This window comes from Ambystoma mexicanum, chromosome 4q (genome assembly GCF_040938575.1).
Source record: "Ambystoma mexicanum isolate Mex_15411 chromosome 4q, UKY_AmexF1_1, whole genome shotgun sequence".
In the NCBI taxonomy this organism is placed as follows: Eukaryota; Metazoa; Chordata; class Amphibia; order Caudata; family Ambystomatidae; genus Ambystoma; species Ambystoma mexicanum.
The window spans coordinates 1,234,566,649-1,234,591,822 of NC_090928.1; the positions used below are offsets into that span (position 1 = coordinate 1,234,566,649).

Here is a 25,174-nt window from a genome sequence, read left to right on the forward strand (position 1 = left end):
TCTGAGGGACCTCGACGCGTGAGGGATTGTGGGTACGACGCACGTCACTATAGGGATAGGGTTACAGACACGCCTTGTCGACGTCCCCTTTTTCGACTAAGAAAAACAAAATGCAATACTCTGCAGTGACCACTGGATGTCGGACCTATGCACAGCATGTGATTCTAAGCAGATTAACAAATATATATATATATATATATATATATATGATACATTACTCACCGTAATCGTATTTCTGATGCTTGTATCTGCTTAGATTCACATGCTGTGCATAGGCCGACATCTAGTGGAAGGGAGTATTACAGTTTGTTTTTCGAAACTCGAAAATGGGTGTCGACACAGGGCGTGCCAGTAATACTATCCCTAGTGTGACGTCCACTGTACCCAAGATCCCTCACACGTCTAGGATCCTCAGATTGTATTTTTTCTGACATGAGGTAGCATGAGGAGTAGCGTGAGTACAGATAATACAAGCAGATAGACAGAAAGGTAAGACTACAAGCAATCATGCTCCTTCTCTCAGAGGGGAGGAAGGGTGGGTCGCATGTGAATCTAAGCAGATACAAGCATCAGAAATACGATTACGGTGAGTAATGTATCCCTTCTGAAGCTTGTGGAATCTGCTTAGATCACATGCTGTGCATAGATTAGCGAGCAGTACCTGAAGAAGGAGGTGGGATGTGAGAAGGGTCATGAGCAAATAAGTGTCTTAGAACCGCTTGTCCCACCTGTGTATCTGCCTTGGAATGGGTGTCAATGCAGTAATGCTGAGTAAAAGTGTGAATAGAGCTCCAAGTAGCTGCTTTGCAAATGGTGTCAAGGGGTACATTTGCAATGAAAGCCAGAGTGGCCTCAATGCCTCTAGTAGAGTGGGCTCTTGGCGTGAAAGGCAGAGTTCTTTCAGAGAGTGAGTAACACAGCTGGATACAGTTAATAATCCACTTCGAGATGGCACCTTTAGAGACGCGATTCCCCTCTCTGCCTGTAGCTACGTAGACAAACAGTTGATCTGTTTTTCTTAGCGGTCTGGTTTTATTTACATAGTAGAGGACCGCCCTACGCACATCTAGGGTGTGTAGTTTCACCTCAGCCGAGCTTTGCGGGTCCTGGAAGAAAGCCGGAAGCTCAATGGACTGGTTTACATGGAATTTAGATATAAATTTAGGTGAGAACCTAGGGTGTGTGCGTAAAACCAGTTTGTCTTTATGGACAGTAAAGAAGGAATCCTGCACCGACAGAGCCTGTATTTCACTTACTCTTCTTATAGAAGTAATAGCTACTAAGAAGGCCGTTTTATAAGTCAGGTGTTTGAGACTGCTTTTATGCATGGGATCCAAAGGGGGGCCCATGAGCTTGGCTAGCACCACATTAAGGTCCCACCCTGGTGGTGGGTTTGAAATAGGAGGGTGAAGTCTCTTTACTCCTTCCATGAAGGCTTTAACTACTGGTACTTTCCACCACGAAACCTTGCTATGGGAAGTGGTGTAAGCCGACAGTGCTGCCAGGTGTACTTTCAGTGAGTTAAAAACCAATCCTGAATCTAGCAGGTGGAGCATGTATGTAACAATTGTGGAAGGAGTGCAATCAACCGGGTTGATTGATCTACTCTGGCACCAGATAACGAACCTCTTCCATTTGTCAAAGTAACAGTGCCTTGTGTTTGGTTTCCTAGATTACTTTAGGATGTCCATACCCCTCTGTGGCAAATTGAGATGTCCAAACTCTATGACCTCAGGAGCCATGCTGCCAGATTCATTGAGTTGGGTTGCTGGTGCACTGTTTGACCTTGGTGCTGGGACAGTAGGTTGCACCAGGCTGGAAGTTTGATGGGCTCGCACACCGCCATCCTGCGTAGGTGTGGGAACCACGGTTGTCTTGCCCACATGGGAACAACTAGGACGAGCGTCATTGACTCTCTGTTCATCTTGTTCACCACTTTCCTGATGAGAGGAGTTGGTGGAAAAGCGTATGCAAACATCCCTGACCAGTTCATCCACAGGGCGTTCCCCTGGGAGTCTGGTTGGGGGAACCTGGATGCAAATCCTGGGCATTGTCTGTTTTCGCTTGTGGCGAATAAGTCTATAGTGGGGAAACCCCACTGAGAGAAAATATTTTCTACGACCTCTCTGTGTAGAACCCATTCGTGTTCCTCTGGGAGGGAGTCTCTGCTCAGAGCATCCGCTAGGGAATAGAGCTCCCCTGGAACATGTTGTGATGACAGGAAGATGTTCCGTCTGAGTGCCCATATCCAGATTTTCTGGGCAAGCTTGGACAGATTTGGCGAGCAAGTCCCTCCTTGCTTGTTCAGGTAGAACATGGCTATTGTGCTGGCCGTCCGGATTTGCACTGACAGGTTTAGTAGGTGGGGCTCGAACGCCTGAAGCGCTCTGGATACTGCCAGAAGCTCTAGCAGGTTGATGTGGTTCTTGGCCACTGAGTGAGACCAGAGACCCTGAGCTGTGTGGTGGAGATGGTGAGCTCCCCACCCCGTCAGGCATGTTTCTGTAGTGACTATTGCCTGTACTTCGGGATCGTAAAAGGGTTTCCCCTGTGCAAGATTCTCTCTTGTCCACCAGTGAAGGCTTTGTACCAGTGTTGGCGAAACGACCACTAGATCGTCCCACTGACCACTTGCCTGAGACAACTGTTTCGCCAACCATTGCTGCATGGGACGCAGGCGCGCGTGGGGGACCAGGTAAATACATGACGCCATCATGCCCAGTAAATGCATAGCTTTGCGTACCGTTATTTGTTGACCGGACTGATAATGCGGAATTTGCAGTAGTATATTCCGAATTCTTTCTTCTGAAGGAAAGGTCAACCCCTCTTGGGTATCTAGGATTGCTCCTAGGAATTGTTTTGAGGTGCTTGGCACTAGGCTTGACTTTTTCTCGTTGATTGAGAAGCCTAACTCGTGGAGGAGGTCGATAGTCCTTTGAATGTTTGTCCTGCAAATTCCTGGGGTTTCCACCGTTATGAGCCAGTCGTCCAGATAAGGGTACACTGGGATTGTCTCCCTGCGTAGGTGTGCAGCCGCCACCGCCAGTAGCTTATTGAATACCCTTGGTGCTGAAGCTATCCCGAAGGTCAGTACCTTGAATTGGTAGTGTCGACTGTCCACCTTGAAGCGCAAATACTTTGTGTGCTGGGAACATGGAAATATGAAAATAAGCATCTTTCATATCCAAGGTTGCCATGTAATCCCCCTTTTTCAGGAGGGGGATTACCTCTTGTAGCGTGGTCATACGAAATTTTTGGGGCTTGACATACTTGTTGGCAGGCCGTAAGTCCAATACTGGGCGCATTGTCAAATCTTTCTTTGGCACAAGGAAGTAAGTCGAATAAATACCCTTGTTTACCTGGTGTCCCGGGACGAGTTCTATCGCGTCCTTTTCTAGCAGAATGGCGATCTCCTCGAGGAGAATCTTCCGATTTTCTAAAGAATGTACTCTTTGTCGTGGAGGATGGGTCCGGGGACGCTGTAGTAGTTCTATACAATATCCTGTGGATACTGTTGACAGCACCCATCTGTCTGATGTGATCCCTTCCCAAGCCTGGGTGAAGTTGGAAATGCGTCCCCCTACTGGGGTTGCGTGAGAAGGGACCCTGAACTGAGCGTCACTGCTTTGGTGGAGGCGTGCCACCTCCCTCTTTGAGGCTGGTTCTGCCCTTACCACGACATCTCCTATTACCCATGCCGTAACCCTGGGTAGACTGTTGGTTGTTATTCCACTGTGTACCCTGCCCCTGGGAATAGGTAGATCCTCTCTGGGAATTTTGGCCGCGTGGGCCACGAAAATTACTATTCCCTCTCTGGTTAGGGGCTTTATTGGTTAACTGGCCAAGGGACTTGAGTGTTTCGTATTGTTCCTTGGCATTCTTCAGTGCGTCTTCGACCGCCTTACCAAACAACAGATCGGTTTCCACGGTTTGTCCAATAATGATGCCTGGGTTTCTGCCTTAAAACCAGACTGCCGTAATCACGCATGTCTCTTGATAACAGTGCCTTCCGCTATCAATCTGCCTGCGTTGTCCGCGGCGTCGAAGGTTGCTTTCAAAATGCAACCAGACACGGCTCTACCCTCTGTGGAAATCAGAGCTAACTGGCCTATTAAATGTTCAGGAGCAGAAGCCATGAGTGCCGCGACTTCTTCCCACTGATGGCAGTTGTAGCTGGCCAACAGGGTGGTGGAGTTTGCAATCCTTGCTTGATAGGCGGACGTTGAGGCTACTTTCCTGCCGAATCCGTATAGTTTTTTGCTCTCCTTGTCGGGAGGAGCTTCGGACGATGACAAGGGTGTTCCAGCCCTCTTACCAGTGTTGGTGACAACTAGGGAGTCTGGCTTCAGATGTCCTCTTATATAGAGAGGGTCAGACTGGGCCGCCCTGAAAAGCTTTTCAACCCTGGGATTGACTGCACTGGTGAGGTTCGGGTTCACCAGGGACGGATCTATTCTCCGCTGAATGGACTTCAGGATAGGGATGGTCTGGGCAACAGGCCTCCTTTCTCCCACTAACTCTTCTGCGAAGTCCCTTTCCTCCTGGACAACGTGGGTGTCAATGTGGAAAGGCTCTGCTGCGCGTGCGAGAACCTCGTTTAGGAGGGGTTGGTTATCGACCGGGGAGTCGGTAACCGGGGCTTCGTTCTCTACCGGGGAATCTACTCTGTATGTTTCCGGGTCCTCCTCTTCTTCTTCCTGATCCTCATCATCCCCATAGTAGCCCGTCCCGGTTTGCTCTTCTACCATACCAAATTCTTGGTCCTCAGCAAAGGAAGCCTCTCCTTGATACAGTGAGTATGGTCTTGCGTATGGTTGTACCTCGAATGGTTCTGACCTCATCGGAGTTTCAAACTGGGGCTTTTTACTCGGGGGGATAGGATCAGTAGAGCCTGAGGGTGTCGCCCCTTGTGGATCATACGAGAGGAAATGTTCTGGATTTTTATCATAAAAATCAGCCAAAGAAGACATTCTTGACATGACCCTATCTATGTCTTCACTGGACCATTTTTTGGAACTGGGAATGACTCTCTCAGCAAGTATATGGGATTTACCCTGAGTAGCTTTGCTGGTCTTAGACATATCAGCAGACCTGGTTTTGTCTGTCTGTTTAGGGGGAGTGGTGTGTTTCACAGGTGTGGAAGAGTGCAAAGGTTGCTTCTTCTGCTGTTTTCCCCCCTCCCCGTGATGGAAAAATGTTTTCCCTGTCCTTTAGTGGCTCCGGAGGTTTTCGACGCCTGGCGTCGAGGATCGGGGGTGGTGTCCCTGTCCTTCGAGCGTGGGGCCTCGCTGGCTTTAACTGCGGGCTCCGACTCCTGGAGCGCGGCCTGGGGGTGGAAGCCGTCTTCCGACGATCAAACTTCTGTTAGCCTAGGGAGCGAGGCACTCTTGGCAAGAGTGGATGATTGCCTGGAGTCATGCGGCGATCTTCATCGAGAGCGCCCAGAGGACACCGAATCAGACCGTTCCGTTTGGTCCTCTTTCCGAGAACTCGACGTCGTCGAGTCTCGGTTGGACTTAGTGTGTTTAGTGTGTGTAGTATGTGAAGCGCTTGTGTCGCCGGGGGTCTTCCCCATAGCCGCCCTGCCGGACGACCTTCCGAGGTCGGGGACCTGCGCTCAGCTGTCTTTCGACGCCGTAATGCCCTCACCATCCGAAAGTACGGCGTCGCTGCCGTCGCTGAAGGCGCCCTCCGCTGCCATGGCCGCCTGCCTGGCGTGGTGGGCCCAACGCTTCATCGAACGGTCCTTAAGTGTCTTAGGTTTAAACCTACTACACGCTCTGCAGTTCGCTTCGGGGTGGTCCCTCGGCAAGCAGAGATTGCACGTGGCGTGCCTGTCGACCCAAGGATATTTGCGATTGCACTTGGGGCAGAATTGAAAAGGGGTACCATCCATACGCACCTTGAGGCAGCGGGCTGTTAAGTGTAGGAAATGTATAAGGTGTACCTATATACCAAGAGTATAGAGTATGTACCACCCCCCACTCTCCCTACTTGCAGGGCCGAGGCCAGAGGCCTTCCAAGGCCCGGGCCGAGACCAGCGGCCCTCCGAGGCCCAAATCCGTCGTGCAGCAGCCGACGGTCGATTTCTTCTCCAGCCGGCGTTGAGTGTCGAAGTTCGACGTTGGGGTGGGGAAGGATGTCAATAGATTATTTTACATTTTTAGCAAAAGTATGGCTAAGGCCAGGGGACTCCGCAAAATGCTTCCGACCAGAGTGGCGGAAAAAAACAATCTGAGGATCCTAGACGCGTGAGGGATCTTGGGTACAGTGGACGTCACACGAGGGATAGTATTACTGGCACACCCTGTGTCGACGCCCATTTTCGAGTTTCGAAAAACAAACTGTAATACTCCGCAGCTTCCACTAGATGTCGGCCTATGCACAGCATGTGATCTAAGCAGATTCCACAAGCCTCAGAAATATATATATATATATATATATACACACACACACAAAAATGGCGCCCAAATAGGGACCCTCCCCGTGATGTTGAATTGCGTATGTTGAAGACAAGGACGAGCTGAGGGCGAATCTGTCGGACCGGGATCGGAAGGTGTTCGGGGCACCCCTGCAGAAGTGATTAGAGACTCCTCCGCAGATCTGTACAAAGCCGATCCCGAATTGATTGTTTGATCAGGTGAGTCGTGCACCGATTCTTAAACGTCCTGATATTGATTGAGTGTTGCACTTGCAAGTACAAACGTCCAGGTGGAAGAGGTAAGAGTTAACCATGCATGGGAAATTGTCTTCCTGTTTAGTGCGATTTTTTCACTGCGGTAGACGGCTTTGGAAACTGGCCAGGCCGCGCCACCCGTGGGGTCGCCAGCATATGTTATGTACATTAAATACGGAATAGGGGCAATAGTGTTTAATGCGGTTTGGCATAGGCAGGCCAGACGTGTATCAGACCTTCAGTGGCCGAATAATGGGAGCTTCGAACTAGCGCGTATTGAACATTTAGAATCAGTTTTGCTATGGAAAAAGGCCATACCTGCAGCATTCAACATTGTAAGGGACTGGAGGAAGGAAGCAAATCAACGCTTGAAAAGTAGAGAGAAAAACGCACGTAGACATAAATCAACCGTTGAGAAAGCGCTAGAGCATGATCAGCAGAAGCAGACAGAAGCCATTAGGAATATGGATAGGGCCTTCCAATTAGACAAAGAAAATATATCCTTCACAAGATTTGCATAGATCAGACAAACTGATAAATAAGATACTAAATGAGCGAAGAAATGATCATCCAAGCACTGACCCAGTTGCACCGCCTCCCTATGTATCTCCTCCTGTTGCTATTCCCACGCTTCCATCTGCACTTGCATAGCCGTCCCATCTGAGACCATGACATAATTTATTCCACCTCCTTCAGAGCATGAGTTATACACTTTAGCTGGCAGTTCTGCAACAATGGGGCCTGAAAGAGGAAGTATTAGACTGACTCGTAGTACGATTAGCAAGGAACGAAAAGACGAACAGAAACAGTGGGATGAGACATATATTGATGATGGCAATGAAGTGGCTGTGCAAAGTTCCATATCCGATCATAGAGGCCATGGTGAACAGCAGGTATTGTTAGAATGTATGGGAGATTACCTTGTTAAAGTATGGAGTGTCTTGACTAATACCTTGGTACCGCAAGAGTTGCGCGATTGGTTTGTCCTTTCCAATTTGCGAGATAATGCGGCGAAAATACGAGAACATGTAAGGCAAATATTTGTGTTTAAGCGAGAACTTGATCGGTTGCATAAAGAGATAATGAGTACGTGTGAACCGCATATGTCATGTCCAGAAACGATTTCTTCCGCCGCTGAAACCTGTTAGTGAAGAGATGCGAATGTGTACGCGAGATGTGCTTAGATGGATTACAGATGCCGCCATTTCCCCGATTGAAGTGCATGATACGTTTAGTCAATACACACCAGAAATGCAAAGAAAGGTGTTACAGGTTATGGTGGAATATTTACAGGATGAATGCATGAAGAAGGCGGTTTTATAAAAGAGCATTTTCGCCAGACACCGGAACAACTGCTTTTTTTCTTGATTTGGCTTTGTTGCTTAATAGACAAACAGATGTAGAATCCCCTACTTTGCAATTACCTATGAGGGAGGTGCCTCCCACGTTTGTTCCGAAAGTAGTGATTGCTGCCGATGGAGCGATTCCAGCGCGAACGATAGAAGCCCATTATATTGCACAGTTTGTACATGTTACCTTTTCTAGGCAAGAAGAACAAGTTACTTCTTACCTTGTAACGTTCTTTCGACGGGATGTTCCTCCGACGTATTCCTTATCTTAGATATCTCCTTCCAGCTCTGCTGGCCTCGGAAAATTTTTCTCTAGAGGGCGCTGCGCGTCGACGTCCTCCGAGTCGATGTCCCTCGACAGCCGCCGTATCTACGTCAACGTCTTCCTGCCTATAAAGGCCGCGCGCAGCGTCCGTTGCTCAGTTCCGTTTTGTAGCCCACAATAATTCGTTCTGGACTAGACTAATCACCCTGAAGGAGCGTAAGCTGCAACAACAAGGGAAGTAGAACTGCGGGGATGGATGGGAGGGTCGATAAGGAATACGTCGGAGGAACATCCCGTCGAAAGAACGTTACAAGGTAAGAAGTAACTTGTTCTTCGAAGGGATTGTGTCCTCCGACGTATTCCTTATCTTAGATAGGCTCCCATAGCAGTATTCTATCATTGGAGGAGGGAGTACTGACTTCACGCGGTCTTCTATTGATGAATAGAGTGCAGTACAACCCTTCCAAACCTAGTCTCTTGACTGAAGGAGGAATCCAAGTTGTAAAATCGTGTAAAGGTATGGATAGAGGACCATGTAGCGGCCGCACAGATGTCTTTAACCGGCACACCTCTTCTGAGGGCCGATGAAGCTGCAATACCTCTGGTCGAATGAGCCCTAAGGTTTTGAGGGGGCTCTTTCCCTGCCAGTTTATAACATTCCAGAATGGCTAGAATGATCCATCTGGAAATGGTCTGCTTAGTTATTGGTAACCCCAGCTTGTGACATGTGTAACCTACAAACAGCTGGTCTGCCTGTCTTATCCTGGCTAGTCTACTGATGTAAAAACTTAAAGCCCTCCTAGGGTCTAGCCTGTGTAACCTCTCTTCCTCTTTCCCCGGATGAAGAGGAGGATAAAAAGATGGTAGGGTAATCTTCTGAGTGATATGGAATTCAGAAACCACCTTTGGGAGGAAATTAGGCTTCACTTGCAGGACAACTTTGTCTTTGTGAAAGATTGTATGAGGGGGTTTACAAGAAAGAGCTTGTAATTCGCTCACCCTTCTAGCAGATGTAAGTGCTATTAATAAAACAGTTGTAAGGGTAAGGAATCTTAACGAACAAGAATGGAGTGGTTCGAAAGGTGTGCCCATCAGGAAAGTTAGGACTAAGTTTAAATCCCATAGGGGAACTTGGAATGGTCTTGGAGGATAAACATTGGTTAACCCCTTTAGAAACTGTATTACCAAGGGTAACTTGAAATAGGATGGTTCTTCCGAAGTGCGCTTAAAGATGGATAGCGCTGCGAGATAGCCCTTAATGGTGCCAACTTGAAGGCCTGAATTCGCCAAATATAGTAGGAAGGACAAAACCATTGGTGTACGACATGAAAAGGGGTCGATATTCTGTTCTCTACACCAGCTGCAAAATCTGTTCCAACGGCAGCGGTATAAAGACTTTGTTGCTGGCCTCCTTGCCGAAAGCAACACCTCCATATCATCATCAGGGAGGTCCCAATTCTTGTACCTTAGCCTTTCAGAAGCCAAGCGTGAAGGTTGAGGGTTTTGATGTCTGGATGGAGAACCTGACCTCCCTTCTGTGAGAGTAGGTTCTCTCTGAGTGGTAGTCGAATTGGAGGGCAGATGGACAAGTCTAGAAGATCCGGGTACCATGTTCTCCTGGCCCAATCCGGGGCAATTAGGATCATGGTTCTCCGGAATCTTCTCAACCTCCTGATGATTTGAGGAATGACAGGGACCGGTGGGAACGCGTACAGAAGCGGAAACTCCCAGTCCACTATGAACGCGTCTCCCAGAGCTCCTCTCGGGGGAAATTCCCTTGAGCATAACAGATCGCATTTCCTGTTGAGGCTGGTGGCGAACAGATCCACCTGAGGGGTTCCCCAAAGGGCGAAGATCTCTTGAAGGACTTCCTGAGCTAGCTCCCACTCGTGGGAGACTGTGCTCTGCCTGCTCAGAGTGTCCGCTGTCGATTTCTTCTCTCCGGCTAGGTGAACTGCCGATAGAGAGATTCCTTCTTGGATTGCCCAAAACCAGGAGCTGCATCGCCTCTCTGCACAGGGGTAGTGATCCTACGCCGCCTCTTTTGTTGAGGTAATGCATGGCCACCGTGTTGTCCGTCTGTAACGCTCACCTGATTCCCACGGAGGCGCTGGTCCCGGCTGAACTGTTATAGTCTCTTCAATTGGGAAGCGTAGAGCTCGGATGACTCTCTGGACTGGGCTTCCTCTTACTGACCGTCTTGCTTGCAGGGTAAGGTTTCTGCAGGCGGAAGAAAAAAGAGTTAATGACCGTTTGGCTGGACTTCCTCCTCACTAATCGCCAACTCTCCGAAAGTCCAATGTCCTGGTGAGCTCTCACCCTAGGCGTATAAATGCTGGGCTCTCCATCCTGCGACTTATGCAGGGGTGCGTAGGTTCCAGTTACGTCACTGGAGGTCCTCAAAGTCTTTTGTGGCCTTAGAAGTGGCACAGGTGCTGAGATGCCAAAAGGTGATGCCGCCGTTACTGCACGAGCGGATGCCAGTAGGTATAAAGAGTTTATAGTCTTGAAGAGATGGGCACCTTTAATGAAGTCTTTGCATTGTCTTTTTCAGGTGCCTGGATGCTAAGGGCGTGGTCACTGAGAGCGCGACACTTGCGGTTGTACGTAAGTATGGGAATTTCAATGACACCTCAATAATGTCCCTCGTTTTCTGTTTTCAGGTCTTGAGATGTTGCGGGCGTTGTTCGTCCGTTGCCGTTGCACGTGCGAAGTACGTGAGTATAATGATCTGTGACCTTATTATAGCACCTCTAACAATGTTCTTTTCTTATTTGCAGGTGTCGGGACCTTGCAGGCGTTTGGAAACACGTAAGTGTTAGGCTTTCTTGCAGTTTTTAATGGCACTTAAAAAATGTCTTTTCTTGTTTTCAGGTGCCGGGCTGCTGCGGTTGAAGAGATCGTAATACGCGCACAAAAGCAGGTAAGAAAAGTAAATGCGGCCGCCTTCACCCAATTCCTACTTAACAATGTTCTTTGTCTTTACAGGTGCCGTTAGGCTGCTGAAGAGAAGGCCGCGAAGAATCCGTGAAAGCACAGATGGATCAGGTAAGCGAGTGCGGCTGCGAACGTGTTGCAACTTGCTAACCTTATGTTTCTTTTGCTTGCAGGTTCTGCCGGTGTCTGGATTCCTGGATGCTAAGTATAGTTCTCGTGTCTTTCTTCCACAGGTTGCTGAGCTGAAGCTGGAGATGTCACTGGAATGCTGGAGCTGACTCGGTGAGCGTCCTGCTGCAGATGCAGAATAACGCGAAGCACGTTTTCCCAATCGGGTGTGGTTTAAATAGTGTTGGAGTGATTGGGTGTCTTCTTCCTCAGCCTCGCCCAGGTAAAAGAGTTCCTGTGTTCCAGAGCTAAGGAGTGGCACCAGCCCCACCCAGGTAAGAAAGTAGTCCCAGTTCAGTGCAAGAATTACCTCCCCGGCGCCGGGACTGAGGTTCCTTATGAGCCTGGCGCCAGAGGTGCCAGGACATGATCCAAAGGGCCCCAATAGGGGTTTGCTGGAGCCGGGGACGAGGGTCGTGAGCCTGCTTCCGGGGATGCTGGGCTTGACTTGGCTTCCCGGGAGCAGTGCTCATGACACCGTCATTATCAGGACATTTTTCCCTCGTACAGCTGGCAGGAACGCCTTCAGCGCAAGTCTGATGGCTCTCAGCTCTAACAGGTTGATATGTAGTATGGACTCCGATGGAGACCAACGACCGCTGATGGTCAAGTCGTTGGCGTGGGCTCCCCACCCCGTGAGTGAGGCATCCGTGACTACTGTTATCTCCGGCCAGGGTTGCCAAAACTGTTCTCCTTTCAGAATGTTCTCCTGACAGGCCCACCACTGAAGGTCTCGAGCCACCCTGTCGGGAACCTGAAGAAGATCCGTCATTCTCCCTGAGAATTGTGACCACTGAGTCCTCAGTGTCCACTGGAGGGATCTCATTCTCAGGCGAGCCTCTGGCACTAGGAAAATGCAGGATGCCATGAGGCCTAGCAACCTCAAAAAGTCGAAGGCTGGGAGACGTTGGGCATCTTGGAACTTGGTAACCATCTGTAGAATATCTTGAGGCCTCACCTCTGGTGGCGAGGCTTTTCCGAGGGAAGTGTCCAGGATCGCTCCTATGAACTGGAGTCTCTGCGATGGTATCATTTGTGACTTCTTTAAATTGAGGGAGAAGCGCAGTCTGTGAAGGCAGTGGCAAACGTGATTTAGCTGGATCTGAGCTTGTTCCGAAGATACAGCCCTGATCAACCAATCGTCCAGGTAGGGGTAGACGTGAATCCCTTCCCTCCTTAGACTTGCCGCCACTACCGACATTAACTTGGTGAAGACCCTCGGGGCGGAGGTCAGCCCAAATGGCAGCACTCGAAATTGATAATGAGAGTTGCCAATTGCGAACCTCAGGTATTTCCTGTGTTTGAGATGGATAGGCACATGGAAATAAGCGTCCTGAGGAATGTGTTCAATTCTCGCAAGTCCAAGATGGGTCTCAGTCCTCCATCTTTCTTTGGAATGAGAAAGTAAGGGGAGTACCAGCCCTTGTTCCTCTCCGCTACAGGTACCGGTTCTATGGCACCTTTCTCTAGCAGGTCCAAAATTTCCTGCAAGAGGAGTGGATCTGGAGCTTTCTGAGAGCTGATCCCCGGTGGATGACTCTGAGGTATGCGTAGGAGAGGCAGGCAGTAACCTTGGGCAACTGTTTCCAATGCCCAAGCATCTGACGTGATAGCCTGCCATTCCGCCAGATGTTGAGTCAACCTGCCTCCTACAGGTGTCCTGTGAGGGAAGTCCTCAGAGTGGTTTTGGGGCGGATGATGCAGATGCCGATGGTAAAGAGGCACCTGCTGTTGCTGCGGCTTTTGAACATCTACCCCGTCCACCTCGGGTAGTTCTTCTTTGTCCCCTTTGAGCCGGTCGTCCTCTACCTCTTCTGAATGCGTAGTAGAAGCGAAAGGACTTGCCCCTCGCAGAGGTTCCTGTGGGAAGAAAAGGTGTCTGACGGATTGCATCGCCTAGGGATTTTGCTGCTGCTTTTGAAGTTTGTAGTTTCTCTAAACTGTCATCCGCCTTTTTCCCGAACAAAGAAGAGCCATCGAATGGCATGTTCAAGAGCCTGGCTTGCACATCTGGGGCAAAACCAGACTTTCACAACCAAGCGAATCTCCTGGTTGTTGTACTTGCCGCCATTGCTCTGCTGATACTGTCATCCGAATCAATGCCCGTCTGGAGGGATTCGCACATAGCGTCTTTACCGTCCTGTATGATATTCAGGAACGCCTCCCTTTCTTCTCCCTCCGGAATGCAGTCAGCCGCTGTAGAAGCACACTCCCAAAGTGTATGGCTGAATCTAGCAAGGGTGCAAGTAGCATTAACAGATTTTAACGCCATGCTACATGCCGAAAAAACTTTCTTTGCCATAGCATCATATTTTAAATCGTCCCTGTCCTGTGGGACGGTAGGGTAAGCAGTCTTGACATCAGTAGAAGATGCTGCCTGTACCACCAGACTTTCTGGGGATGGGTGTTTTGACAAAAACTCTGGGTCTGCAGAAGATACCCTGTATTTTGTAGACAGTTTTTTATTTACTGCCGGGACGACATCTGGGGTTTCCCAGTTTGTCATAATCTTCCTCTGAAGAGCTTTATGAAAGGGCACTACAGGATCCTCCTGTGGGCCTTTGTCAAGAATGTCCGTGAGGTCATCTTGTTGGAAAGACTGAAGGTGCAGACCACCCCATAAACTCTGTGATCCTGGCCATTAAGGCTCTATAGGGGGTTTCAGCATGCTCCCCCCTGGTCTGGCCTAGCAAACTCCACCTCAGGGGAAGTGTCCAACCCACTTGCCTCATGAAAGGAATCATGAAGATCCTTTAACCTGCGTTCTTCAGAGGATAATTCCTCTCTAACTGGGGTTGCAGGTCCCTGCAACTCAAATGTGTCTTCTTGTTCAGACAATTCACCCTCTTCCATGATTGAGGGCATAGTTCTCAATTGTTCTGAACTCATAAAGGGTGTAAACCCCATCTCCAAGGCAGAGGGTGCCAAACTTGTCATAATCGGCCTCGAAAACGTCGATGCCGACGGCTTCGGGCGTGGCGTCGAAAACAAAGGCGGAGGCCTCGATGACCTCGACAGAATTGGGATTCTGCTCGAGGAAGTCGACAACCTCGACGCCATCGTCATTGAGGACCTGGGGATAGCCACTGGGTGTGTAGTAACAGTGACTTTTCTTGGCGTCGACGCCGGTGTCGAAGATGTCGTCGAGTCGACAGACCCGTGTGTCGAAGGTCCCTTCGACAACGGCGTCGAAGACACCGACCTCGGCGTCGACGGAACCTTCGAAGAAGGTTTTGAGGTCATAGCCTTACTCGAGGGTTCGAGACGCGCTCGAGAAGTTTCCTTCACCGGGTACTGCGACTCGCGGCGTTTTTGACCTTTGGGTCTTTCGACCAGAGCATCGCTCTCGGCAGTCTTCGAGGGGGTCGAGGCCACTTTCTCGAAGACGCACATCATATTTTTGCGGAATTCCTCCCATTCAGCCCGGGAACTATGTTTCGTGGGGCAAGGGATTCTCTTTGGAGAAACAGAGGAAGAGGAAGACGGAGAAGGGGATCTTCGACGTCTCCTCTTCGAGTGCTTCGATCTCGAGGAGTGATGGGACCCACTCCGAGACCTGGAGCGCGAATGGTGACGAGGAGACAAATGTCTCGACTTCGTCGAGGAAGAAGAAGCTTTAAAAGTCTTACCTTTCTCCAGCTTTCCCCTACGCTCCTTCAGGGCCTTAGCTGTCATGGACATACAGTCCTCGCACTCCGAACAATGGTGTTCAGCTCCCAAACACCACAGACAAACTCTGTGAGGGTCAGTCAGCGACATCTTTTTCCCACAATCTCGGCATTTTTTGAAGCCGGACCGAGGAGTTGTCAGTTCCGACGAAGAAGCCATTGAATACGGATCGAATATCTCGAGGTAAATAGGATTAACCTGACAAAACTGAGCAACGGTATTCCGAAGCACTGAGTAAGCACGGAAAAACGGAACTGAGCAATGGACGCTGCGCGCGGCCTTTATAGGCAGGATGACGTCGATACCCTCTAGAGAAAAATTTTCCGAGGCCAGCAGAGCTGGAAGGAGATATCTAAGATAAGGAATACGTCGAGGACACAATCCCTTCGAAGTACAGTTTCTGATGATGATCCGAGTGGTGTGACACCTCACGTGCTGCCACTTTGTCAAGCTTCACCGCCATTTTGTCTTGGCCCGACACACCCGTGTCTGACACTTTACTGGATCTGGCCTCCACCTGTTTACTACTTTGTGCAAGTTAATACCTCTTGTGCGCCTCAGGCACTTGCCTGGTAGGCTGATCGCCCTCGGACATAGAGCCGGTAGTGTTGCTGCGTTAAGGCGTCCCCTAGGACATAGGCCTGGTAGCAGGGCAGAACCTGCTGGAAGATTTAAGGGTATTAGAGCTGACTTGCCCCACAGCTTTGGGACCGAGAGGATCTGTGGACCCCTCGGCCGATAGCTTGCTGAGCCTTGGTGCCCTGGTTGGTGACGGGGCCTCACTGGCCCCTCTCACTTGGCTGATTCCCAGGGAAGGAATTGCCTTTGCAGGGTGCTTTGGAGAACAGAATACCTACCTTGGCCTTTGTCTTCCTGGGCACATACCTTGATCTGCTCTGGGGGCGACCTGGAAAACAGCTCCCTCCAGCTATGGTGCCAGTTCTTAAGTGACCAGGGAGTAAAGGTGTTGGACGCTGAACAGCATCCCAGCAATGGTCTTCTCCTAGGCAGCGGAGGCAGAGTGCCTGTGGGCCCGATGTCAGAAAGGATCCGTCACAGGAACGGCACCTTCTAAAGCCCGCCTGGGCCTACATCTGCCGGGAGAGGGGTAGGCACCGGAGGCCAGTGAAAATTAAACTATTAGCATGGACTAAAGAAAAATTGGGACCGGGATCACAGGGGAAGACCGAAGAAAATGTGTGGAATTATGAGGAGCAAAAAGGGCCTCAACCACAGCGTAGGTGAAGCAGGTCTGCTTCCATCGATACGAAAAAGAAAAAAAAAAAAAAGGACTGATGTGTGGCACTGGACGGCGGAGTCAAGGGATTGCATGCTCCAAGAGCCACACCCCCATACTTGACTACATTTAAAGGGATAAAGATTTTTTTTCCTCAGGAGAAAAGGATTCCATCCCTAGCGAGGGACGCCCCATGCAGAAAGGGGACGGGACGTAGGAGTATGTTCCTTACATGCATATATGCAAAATGAACAGTAGCAAATTGTGGGTGATGTTATATTGACAAGGGCATTCCTGTGAGGGGTTACGGCAAGCAGAGCCCATTCTAAAATTCTTAAAGCAACAACAAGATTTATAAACAAATTCACATCCAGTAGAGAAGGAAGGATTGCAGGATGGCAAACTAGGAATGAAATTGAGCAGAATACTATATGGAGGTGAGCTGTCGAACAGATCTTGAGGACTTGAAGGCTCTTTGCATGGGTTACAAGAAACCAATCAAACACTAGCAATGGAATGGGAAGATAGGAGTCAATAACCCCCTATATTGCAGTCTGCTAAGGAACCTGAAGGGAGTGCAGTCCCTTGTGGTGTTTAAGGGGTGAAATGAATATGTTTGCAAGAAGTAATGTTGAGTCCATTAATAGACAGAGACTGGCTGAACCTAAAGCAAGAGGTGCCGGAATGGTGCCTTGCTGTGCTTATAATCTGGTGTACTTTTCTCAAAAGAGTAATGGAAAGTCTAGTTCTCTGTAAAGTTTGGTAAAGTATCTCAGGGTTTTCGTACAGTATACAAAAAATATGGAGTCTGCGAAATGCAGAGCAGTACTTTATTTAGAATATATAACATCACCCCATACCAATAGCTGGGAGCAGAGTGCGAGAAAGCCAGAGAACCATGCGTTTTTTCCAACAGTAGTCAAAACTGAGTGGATTTTTTTATGAATTCATGTCAAAAATATTGCAATTCACCTATGAGTGCAAATAGAAGCTTACTGTAAATCTATTTAGTTTCATAGTTCCAGGGATTATATTCTGGTTTAAATCTGCATGGCAAGATTGGTCTTCTAATTCGGCTTTGGCAATGCTGGTTTTACAGATTCTTCCAGGGAACCCGACAGGCTAATTTCTGTTAGCCCTACATATTTTGCCTATAGGCAAGGCCTTAAATGCCCCATAACAACGACCCATAGGTTTAGAGCATACGAGTAATCGGATGTCTCCACCGACATGGGCTCATATCAAGAGAAATATTAGGAGAAATACATTGGAAAACATTGCAAGTAGGACTCAAACAGTAGTCTGGACTGATTGCACAATGACCAGCCCTGAAACCCAACTCCAGTACTTCAATGGAAGATTGCTTTTAAAATTGAAAACCTCTGAAGACCTTCCACAAAAATCCAACCTCTGGGGTTAATGAAAGGCTTTGGAAACAACAGAAGCCTGTTAGCTACCCATATCAATCATGGACTTAAAGATTTACAAAAAGGGCCTCAGGCATGTGCACAGGATTCCTCCTGCTAGCACAAGGTTTCACATTCACAATTCAAGAAACTAAACTCAGCGTTTGAAATGTATGTAAAATGCCAAAACATGGTTTGGAAAGTATGTTTGTATTGTCCAAGTATTTTTGAAAAAGGACAACTTCTGACATTGCGCGATAATTATTAATACAATCATAAATATGAAGACCTGTTGGTCATGGGGTTTAGAAATCCATAATTCTTTGATGTCATGTTGCCACAATGAAATATGGGATACAATATCACACAAGTCCAAAGTGTACAGCTCCATTAGGTCACATTGCAGAAACATGGTGAACCTATTTTTTAAAAAAGGGGCATATTGAAGGGGTGTCAGCCAAAGCAATTGGCTAAATCCACCAATCAAAAAAGTGCTTTGTCGGTATGACAGTTTGGGAATGTTATGCATTATACATAGAAACACAGAGAAGAAGACATCTGGGATCAAAAAGGCAACACCTGTTCCAAACAGATGAGTGCTGAGCTTGGATACTGAAGATGATTGGGCCTTGTCCATGAGGGAGCTTGAAGTAGATTTTACCTGAGGTAGGCCCGATTTCCCACAGGCAGAAAAACGAGACCAGAAGGGGCCTAGATGACTGATATTTGAAAACTGGGGGTGCATGCTGGCTGTGATTTATGCAAAATAATCAAAAGTGACTATGGAAATCCCCCAATATAATTACATAAAGGCCATATAGAACCACGTTGGTGCTTAGTCCCAGGAGTTGATGGACTGGAAGGGAATGACACTCAGCAGGGCTCATTCCAAATAGAATGTTTTAACATTTTAGTATGAAATGCAACAATTGCTTTCTCAAAATATGAGACAAGCGACATCTCATTTATTGTAGAACAAATAGCATTTTTTGTGAACACCGCTCTCAACGGCTGATAAATTGTCACCAACAGAATGCTATCAGGAACTTTTAAGTGTGAAAAATATCCTACTTTCACTGTATTCAACGCTGAGTGAGATTACATTTAACTAAGAACAAATAGCATTTTTCTGCCTTTCTCTGTGCGGTGGTGTTATGCTTGACTTATGCTTGATCCAAAATGGCACGGATGCACAATGCATTCTGGGAGTGCTCGGAGCCATGTTGGATATTTACTTCATACCGCAGTGAAACGCTGCACACATTTTTGCAGAGTGTTAGAGTCACAGTGCTGAGAAAACATGCTTTTCCAAACCTGGTATGCAGTCAAGGCCATTTCTGCTGGGAAAGCTAACGTTGTTATGGCTTGCTACTGTTCTCTGTGGAGCGTGTTTTTAGAGAAGGGAGGCACTGCGCTTCTTGGGGGAACTCTCGATTGACCCAGCTGGCAACCGACGGCTGTTCCTCAACTGCGCAAGTGCAATTTCCAGAATGTTCGAGAATTAACTCCCCTTTGTGGAGTGTGTATATATGCGGAAACCCGGAGGTGGTCAGGTGAGACTTCAGCCGGAGAAGGATGCTTAACGTCCGGCCTTCCTGTGAGCTGTGGTGCTCTCGGCCTGGCTGTTCCCGGGGTCTTCCAGCCGCTTCTGGACGAGATGAGGAATCCTGTTACGCTCACAGTGATGCATTTCTTTTTGACTTCTTTACTTCTTCTGTGATCTATGTCCTTATTATTTTTATGAGTCATTTCCATGTATTTGTAAGCTTTGAATAAATAGCCGTAAAGAGCTGATTATCTTCTAAAGAGTGCATGGCTGTGAGTTATTGTGTCTGTTTATGGTTCAAAGTATTTGCTCTATAATTGCATTGGTGATTTATGGTTGTTCCATGCACTTTTCGGGAAGAGCAATACATGTGGGCACAGTGTAGAACAGATGATAGTCACCAACACAGACTGCAGCATTTTGTAAATCGCTTGAATACTGCATGTTTTATCGACACTAGATTTGTGAAAGGGTGTACAATTTCCACAATTGATTGATAAATTGTGACCTGTGAAAAACTAGTAATTTAAAAAAGGATTTTGCGAGGAAAAGAAGCTTAGTTCAACCACTTCCATAGAGAATCACACAATTTCCAAGAAACCTTAAAATGTCACCAATGACAGAGTGTTGAAGTAACAGAACCCCAAATCAGATACACCAAAACAGTTTAGAGAATGGGACCCGGAGGGGAAGGAGGAGTAGTATTGTCCTTTCAGAAAATCTAGGTTATATACTTAGTGTGGCTCAATCAATATTCTGTGCATTTAAATTGGTAGCACAGCTTTCATAAACACAAACCTGTAGATGGAGATGTGACACACCAGAGCATTTACTGCATTTACACGCCTATCCTAGAAACTAATCACATATGCTAGAAACTTGTGTACAGGTGCGTTATAAATGTCATAATATATCACATTGCACATGGGAACACATTGCTAATGTGAAATATCTAGTACATATATTTTTCTGTGTAGAATTTCTCGGATACCAATACTTGTTTTTGATACTGGAGCAAATAAATGAAGTGATTTATGCTGTACATATGTAGCGAAAGCATGACCTATATTAGCAGGCAAATGGAACGTAAGGAAATGTGAATTGCCAGGGTTCGAAATTGCAGAGAGCTATTTAGCTCCTGCTTACAGCCCAGAATAGCCTGGTGTGATTGAAACAGACAGCTACTAGGAGCTACGATGGGCTCACCAGGCCGAATGTTGCCGTACAAAAATTAATACATGACAATAACTGTGCACTTGAGGATATTGATGAGGAATTGGGAGACATCTAGTACACATCAAAATATAATGGATCATACATAGTGTGCAAAGGTTGTTCATGAGTTGATCGCAAGAGGAATGTCAGCGGAAGAAAAAACGAAAGTTATTGGAATGAAAATTATACTTGTTTTGTTTTCTCTCGTAGACATTCCTGGCAACCCGCCCCCCCCCCACTCACTCACTCACACTTACCAGTTGGCAGCACACCTCGCTGTGTGCGCCGATCCTCCATCCCTCTGCAATGCTGGTTCCCTTCCCTTTTGCTTTTTTTCTTTTTTTAAAAAAAAACATTATCCTCTCGAGCGCGGGGTACATCCCTGCAACTCCCGAAGCCATTATAATGAACACTGGTGCGGAGTACACCCCCACCCCCCTTGTACACTATAACGACACAATGTGAGGTTGATTTGAAATTTTAATCTGTACGAAATCCAAACAAATCTCCCATTCGTTTTGAGAAAAAAAAAATCTACGTATTCCGTGTGCAAAAGTTTCAAGTTTGTCTCTCCTGTAGAAGCTAGATTTGCAGTGCTCTGTATCCTCAACCCTTGTTTCTGAGCAGTAGTTCCTGCCTAGTGGGTGATGCCAGGCACCCAGAAGCTGGTTTTAGCTACTGCCATTGAATCCTAATTTCAAACCCTGATTGTATTGTTTTATCTAGACATGTTCATAGAATGTGTGTATATTTGACTATGAGAATTTCATAGGCAGGTTGACTTTCCCACCATGAAATGAGGGATCGCCACTTTAAGTGATTTTCTTCATATAAAACAAAATATTGACTCCTACTACTAGTTTCTTGTCCCAGAATTGTGGGGTAGGATAGTACACCAGAGGGTGTTAGATTAGAGATACCTAGTTAATATATGGGCACCTGGCAGAGTCTTGATATACCCAGGGGGGTACATATAGAATTATCAAAATAATCAGGATGAGAGACCCTGTCGACAAGATGTGTGGTGCTGAACAAATCAATTTCAGGAACACATTTTCTTACTTAGTTTACACAACTTTCGATAAGCACAAAAGTGAATGATGGACGACGGACAGGTGTAATCATTTACAGTGGGAATACAAGGTAACTATCAACCTCTTGGTTGTTGAGGTCAAAAGACTCCACCTAATTGCACAAACACATATGACAGTCTGGAGGACTTCTATTTCAACAAAAAGTACACCCGGGACTGAAAGTGGTCCAGGGCATAGTAAACACAGGATGTACACAACACTATCTACAAGAAAATAAACAAAGAAGGGTTTTCTGTTGTGTCACGGGGGACCGACACGGGTGTGTTTCGGCCATAGGAGGCTGAATTATATCCCGAGATCCTGACAAGCCTCATTTATCCACAGATACCATGGACAGCACCATCAAGTGGTGTTCATCCTGATGAAGGCCAACCTCCAACCAGGCTACAATCCAGCCTCCTATGGCCGAAACACACCCGTGTCGATCCCCTGTGACACAACAGAAAACCCTTCTTTGTTTATGTTCTTGTAGATAGTGTTGTGTACACCCTGTGTTTACTACGCCCTGGCCCACTTTCAGTCCTGGGTGCACTTTTTGTTGAAAGACAAGTCCTCCAGACTGTCATAAGTGTTTGTGCAATTATGTGGAGTCTTTTGACCTCAACAACCAAGAGGTTGATACTTACCTTGTATTCCCACTGTAAATGATTACACCCGTCTGTCGTCCATCATCATTCACTTTCGCGCTCATCGAAACTAGTTAAGAAGAAAATATGGGATCCTGAAATAAATTGATTTGTTCAGCACCACACATCTTGTCGATAGGATCTCTCATCCTGATTATTTTGATAATTCTAGATTAGAGATACCTGCTTAGTGAAGAACAATTCTAACAAAATAGCTTAATAATATGGAGATAGAATTTGGGAAGCTATTTATAGAGGTTGCAAATTAGACATGCTCCAAGTAAGGAGATAGATTTGAATTAATTCCTTCCACAACACTTATCCCTGACAAAAGCTTTAGGATTAACCATATTGTGACTTGGATTGTCTTGCTCCATAAGAAAACCAAGTAAGGCACACTGTACTGTTGCTCCAAGTTCGCACTACTGTGACAACACGCTAAATTGAGGAGTGCTTGCAAGGCTGAATTGTACTACTGCACAGTACATAGTGTCACAAGGCGGAATGGGAACCAATGAGACTCGGATACAGAATGAAAGTGTAAAGGGGTTTTACAGTGGTCAAGAAAAAACGCTTGAGGTTTACCATAAAACTGTACAACTTTCTTGATAAAGTTGAATCAGCACAAAACAAGTTTCAAGATGGCTCCTCCTGGGAGGAAATGAAAGAAGTCACTTTCTTAATAGTCTCCATATCTGCTTCACCCTGCCCGGCAACCCACAGGGATGGCTGTCGCTTGTAAACCCCCGTGTAGTCTTTACAGTTTTTCCCACAAGTCCTCTTAAGGTGGTCTTTTCCTTCTAAGCCCACATGAAAAAGTCCACAAACAAGCCCCAATTTCCCAGCAAGGCTTTAGCTGCCCTGGACAGTCTGGCTTGCCGCTGTCCAGTTTCTGAAAGGTTGGCTGGTGTTTCTCAGGGAAGGACTTCACGGCCCCCTGACCCGCTCACCCCCAGGGATTGCTGGTCACTCCCTAGCCTCACCCCTGGCTGCCTTTCCTAGGTCTAACTCTTGTTGACCCCTCAATGCTTCATATTTCACTCAAGCCTCCTTCAGTCCTCAACCTGTCCACCTTTTATTTCTTTAACCGCCTTCCACTTTTCTCAGTCTCTTTATACTTGGTGGCCTTGACCTTTCCGGCCTCTAAGTTCTCTTTCTCTGATTTCAGATCAGCCTCTTTGCCCGATTCCAGGAGTTTCCCGCCTCCCCAAACTCTGTGGTGTATTCTCCCCAAGTCTAGGAGTATTTTCTTCTCCTATCATCTTGGGTATAACGCTATACAATCCTAGAGGTGTTTTTCTCATCGCAAACCACTGGGCTACAACTCTCTCCAAACCCTAGGAGCACAGTTCATCTCCCTTTTTTCTTCACTTATGCTCTGTCCGTCCCTCGTCAACTCTTCACCACCTCAGCTTCCTTAAAAAAGTTGGCTGATCCAGCTCCTTTCCTCCTCCAAATCTCCTCTTGGCATCCTCCTTCCTTCTCCCAATCACCTCTTCTCCTCCTCTGCTCTACTCCTAGTCACCACCTCCAATCTCCTGCAGCCACCTCCAAAGTTCTTATTTTATTTTCGCAAGACTCTGACTTCTGCTCTCTGCTTGCTCCAAATCCCACTACATTTGTATTGCTAATGTGACCTTTATACTTTTCCAACAGGTGTGCATAGTCCATCATCATTCAGGGGTGATTGGTTTACACCCTGTTGTGGATGTCGATTCGTGGACCAGGGCATTTTCTCAGGTTCCACCATCTTGGATTCTAAGAATCTGCATTAACCCACAGGGAGCTTATCATTTGTTTTGGCTGCAGGCACAGCATGCACCAGTAGGTTTCCTTTCAAAGCAACACAGGTGTTCACAGGCTGGCTGAGACTGTCAGTTTACAGATTGCTTTATCTGCAAACAAGCTGAAACGGATGCAGAGTTCAAAAGTCTGTACTGGCCCATCCTGCCCCAGTCTTTAGTGGGTTTAGTGGTCCCAAAATATTTCTCACACTTGTCTCTGCAGCTCTGTGGGCCCTCCTAACCTCCTTAAAGGGGACATGTTGTCTGGCTGACTGTGACAAGGTTGCCCAGTGGATCCTGAAGACACCACACACCATGCATTGCATCATGTAGTGAGCTGCATTGCACACCCAACTGGGTCATCTAAAATTGAGACCATCTTATTTTACATTCTGGTGAGGCAGATAGGAGGCAAGCAGCACTTATACAAACTTGCGCAAAAAACAGGGTTCACACAATTCAATCTATAAGAATAAGGAGCAATCAGAAAAAAACAGCCCACTGGTTGAGTAACATGTTGTATGGTCTAAAACTTATAGTTACTGGACAGAAATATAAACAAGCTCACTAATAAAACAAGAAGAACTCGATTTCTTACCATGCCGTGTATTCAATAACTCAATCTTTTTCTTTAAAAACTGAAGTTTCTTCTGTCGCACATTCCGATCGTACCTCAGTTTCGATAAATCTCTAAGAACCTAAAAGAGTGTAAGGTTAAGTAATGTGGCTACGTCAACACTACATACATGACTGTTAAAGGGCATCTCAAGAAGAGGCACACATTGGGTGCACACAACTACAACCATTGACAGACCACAATACATTCAAGAACTTCTCCTTCGGCTATATTTACACACCTTCCGAAGACCCAGCAGTGTCCTTCCCATTTTAGGAATTACTCATTCTACTGCATGAAACTGCAATCAGATGCACTATAAATGGCTAACTGGCATCAACATTCAGCAAATGCCTTCATGGTCTTTCTCCCTCCCATCTTTCATTCTTAGGTTCCTTCTATTCTCCCACTTCCGCCCTTTGCTCTCAATCGACCTTCTGCCTTGTTAGTCCAAAAAAGCCCTCTGCGTCTCTGGCTTTCGTTTATTGTTCCCACTAGCCCCCCTTCATTGTAATACTCTTTCCCTTTCTATCAGCTCTTCCTCTACTTTCTACATTTTTCATACCCACCTTAAAGCTCATCTTCC

The 25,174-nt window shown here is 47.1% G+C and overlaps 1 protein-coding gene across 1 annotated transcript in view; it reads right to left on the reverse strand.

Moving 5' to 3' along the window:
* LOC138468303 (zinc finger protein 318-like) overlaps positions 1-25,174 on the reverse strand; it is a 768,785-nt gene that overhangs the window by 144,378 nt on the left and 599,233 nt on the right. The window contains exon 5 of the mRNA XM_069608797.1: positions 24,571-24,670. Within this exon, the coding sequence (XP_069464898.1) occupies positions 24,571-24,670 (100 nt within the window). The remainder of the gene's footprint in view (positions 1-24,570; positions 24,671-25,174) is intronic.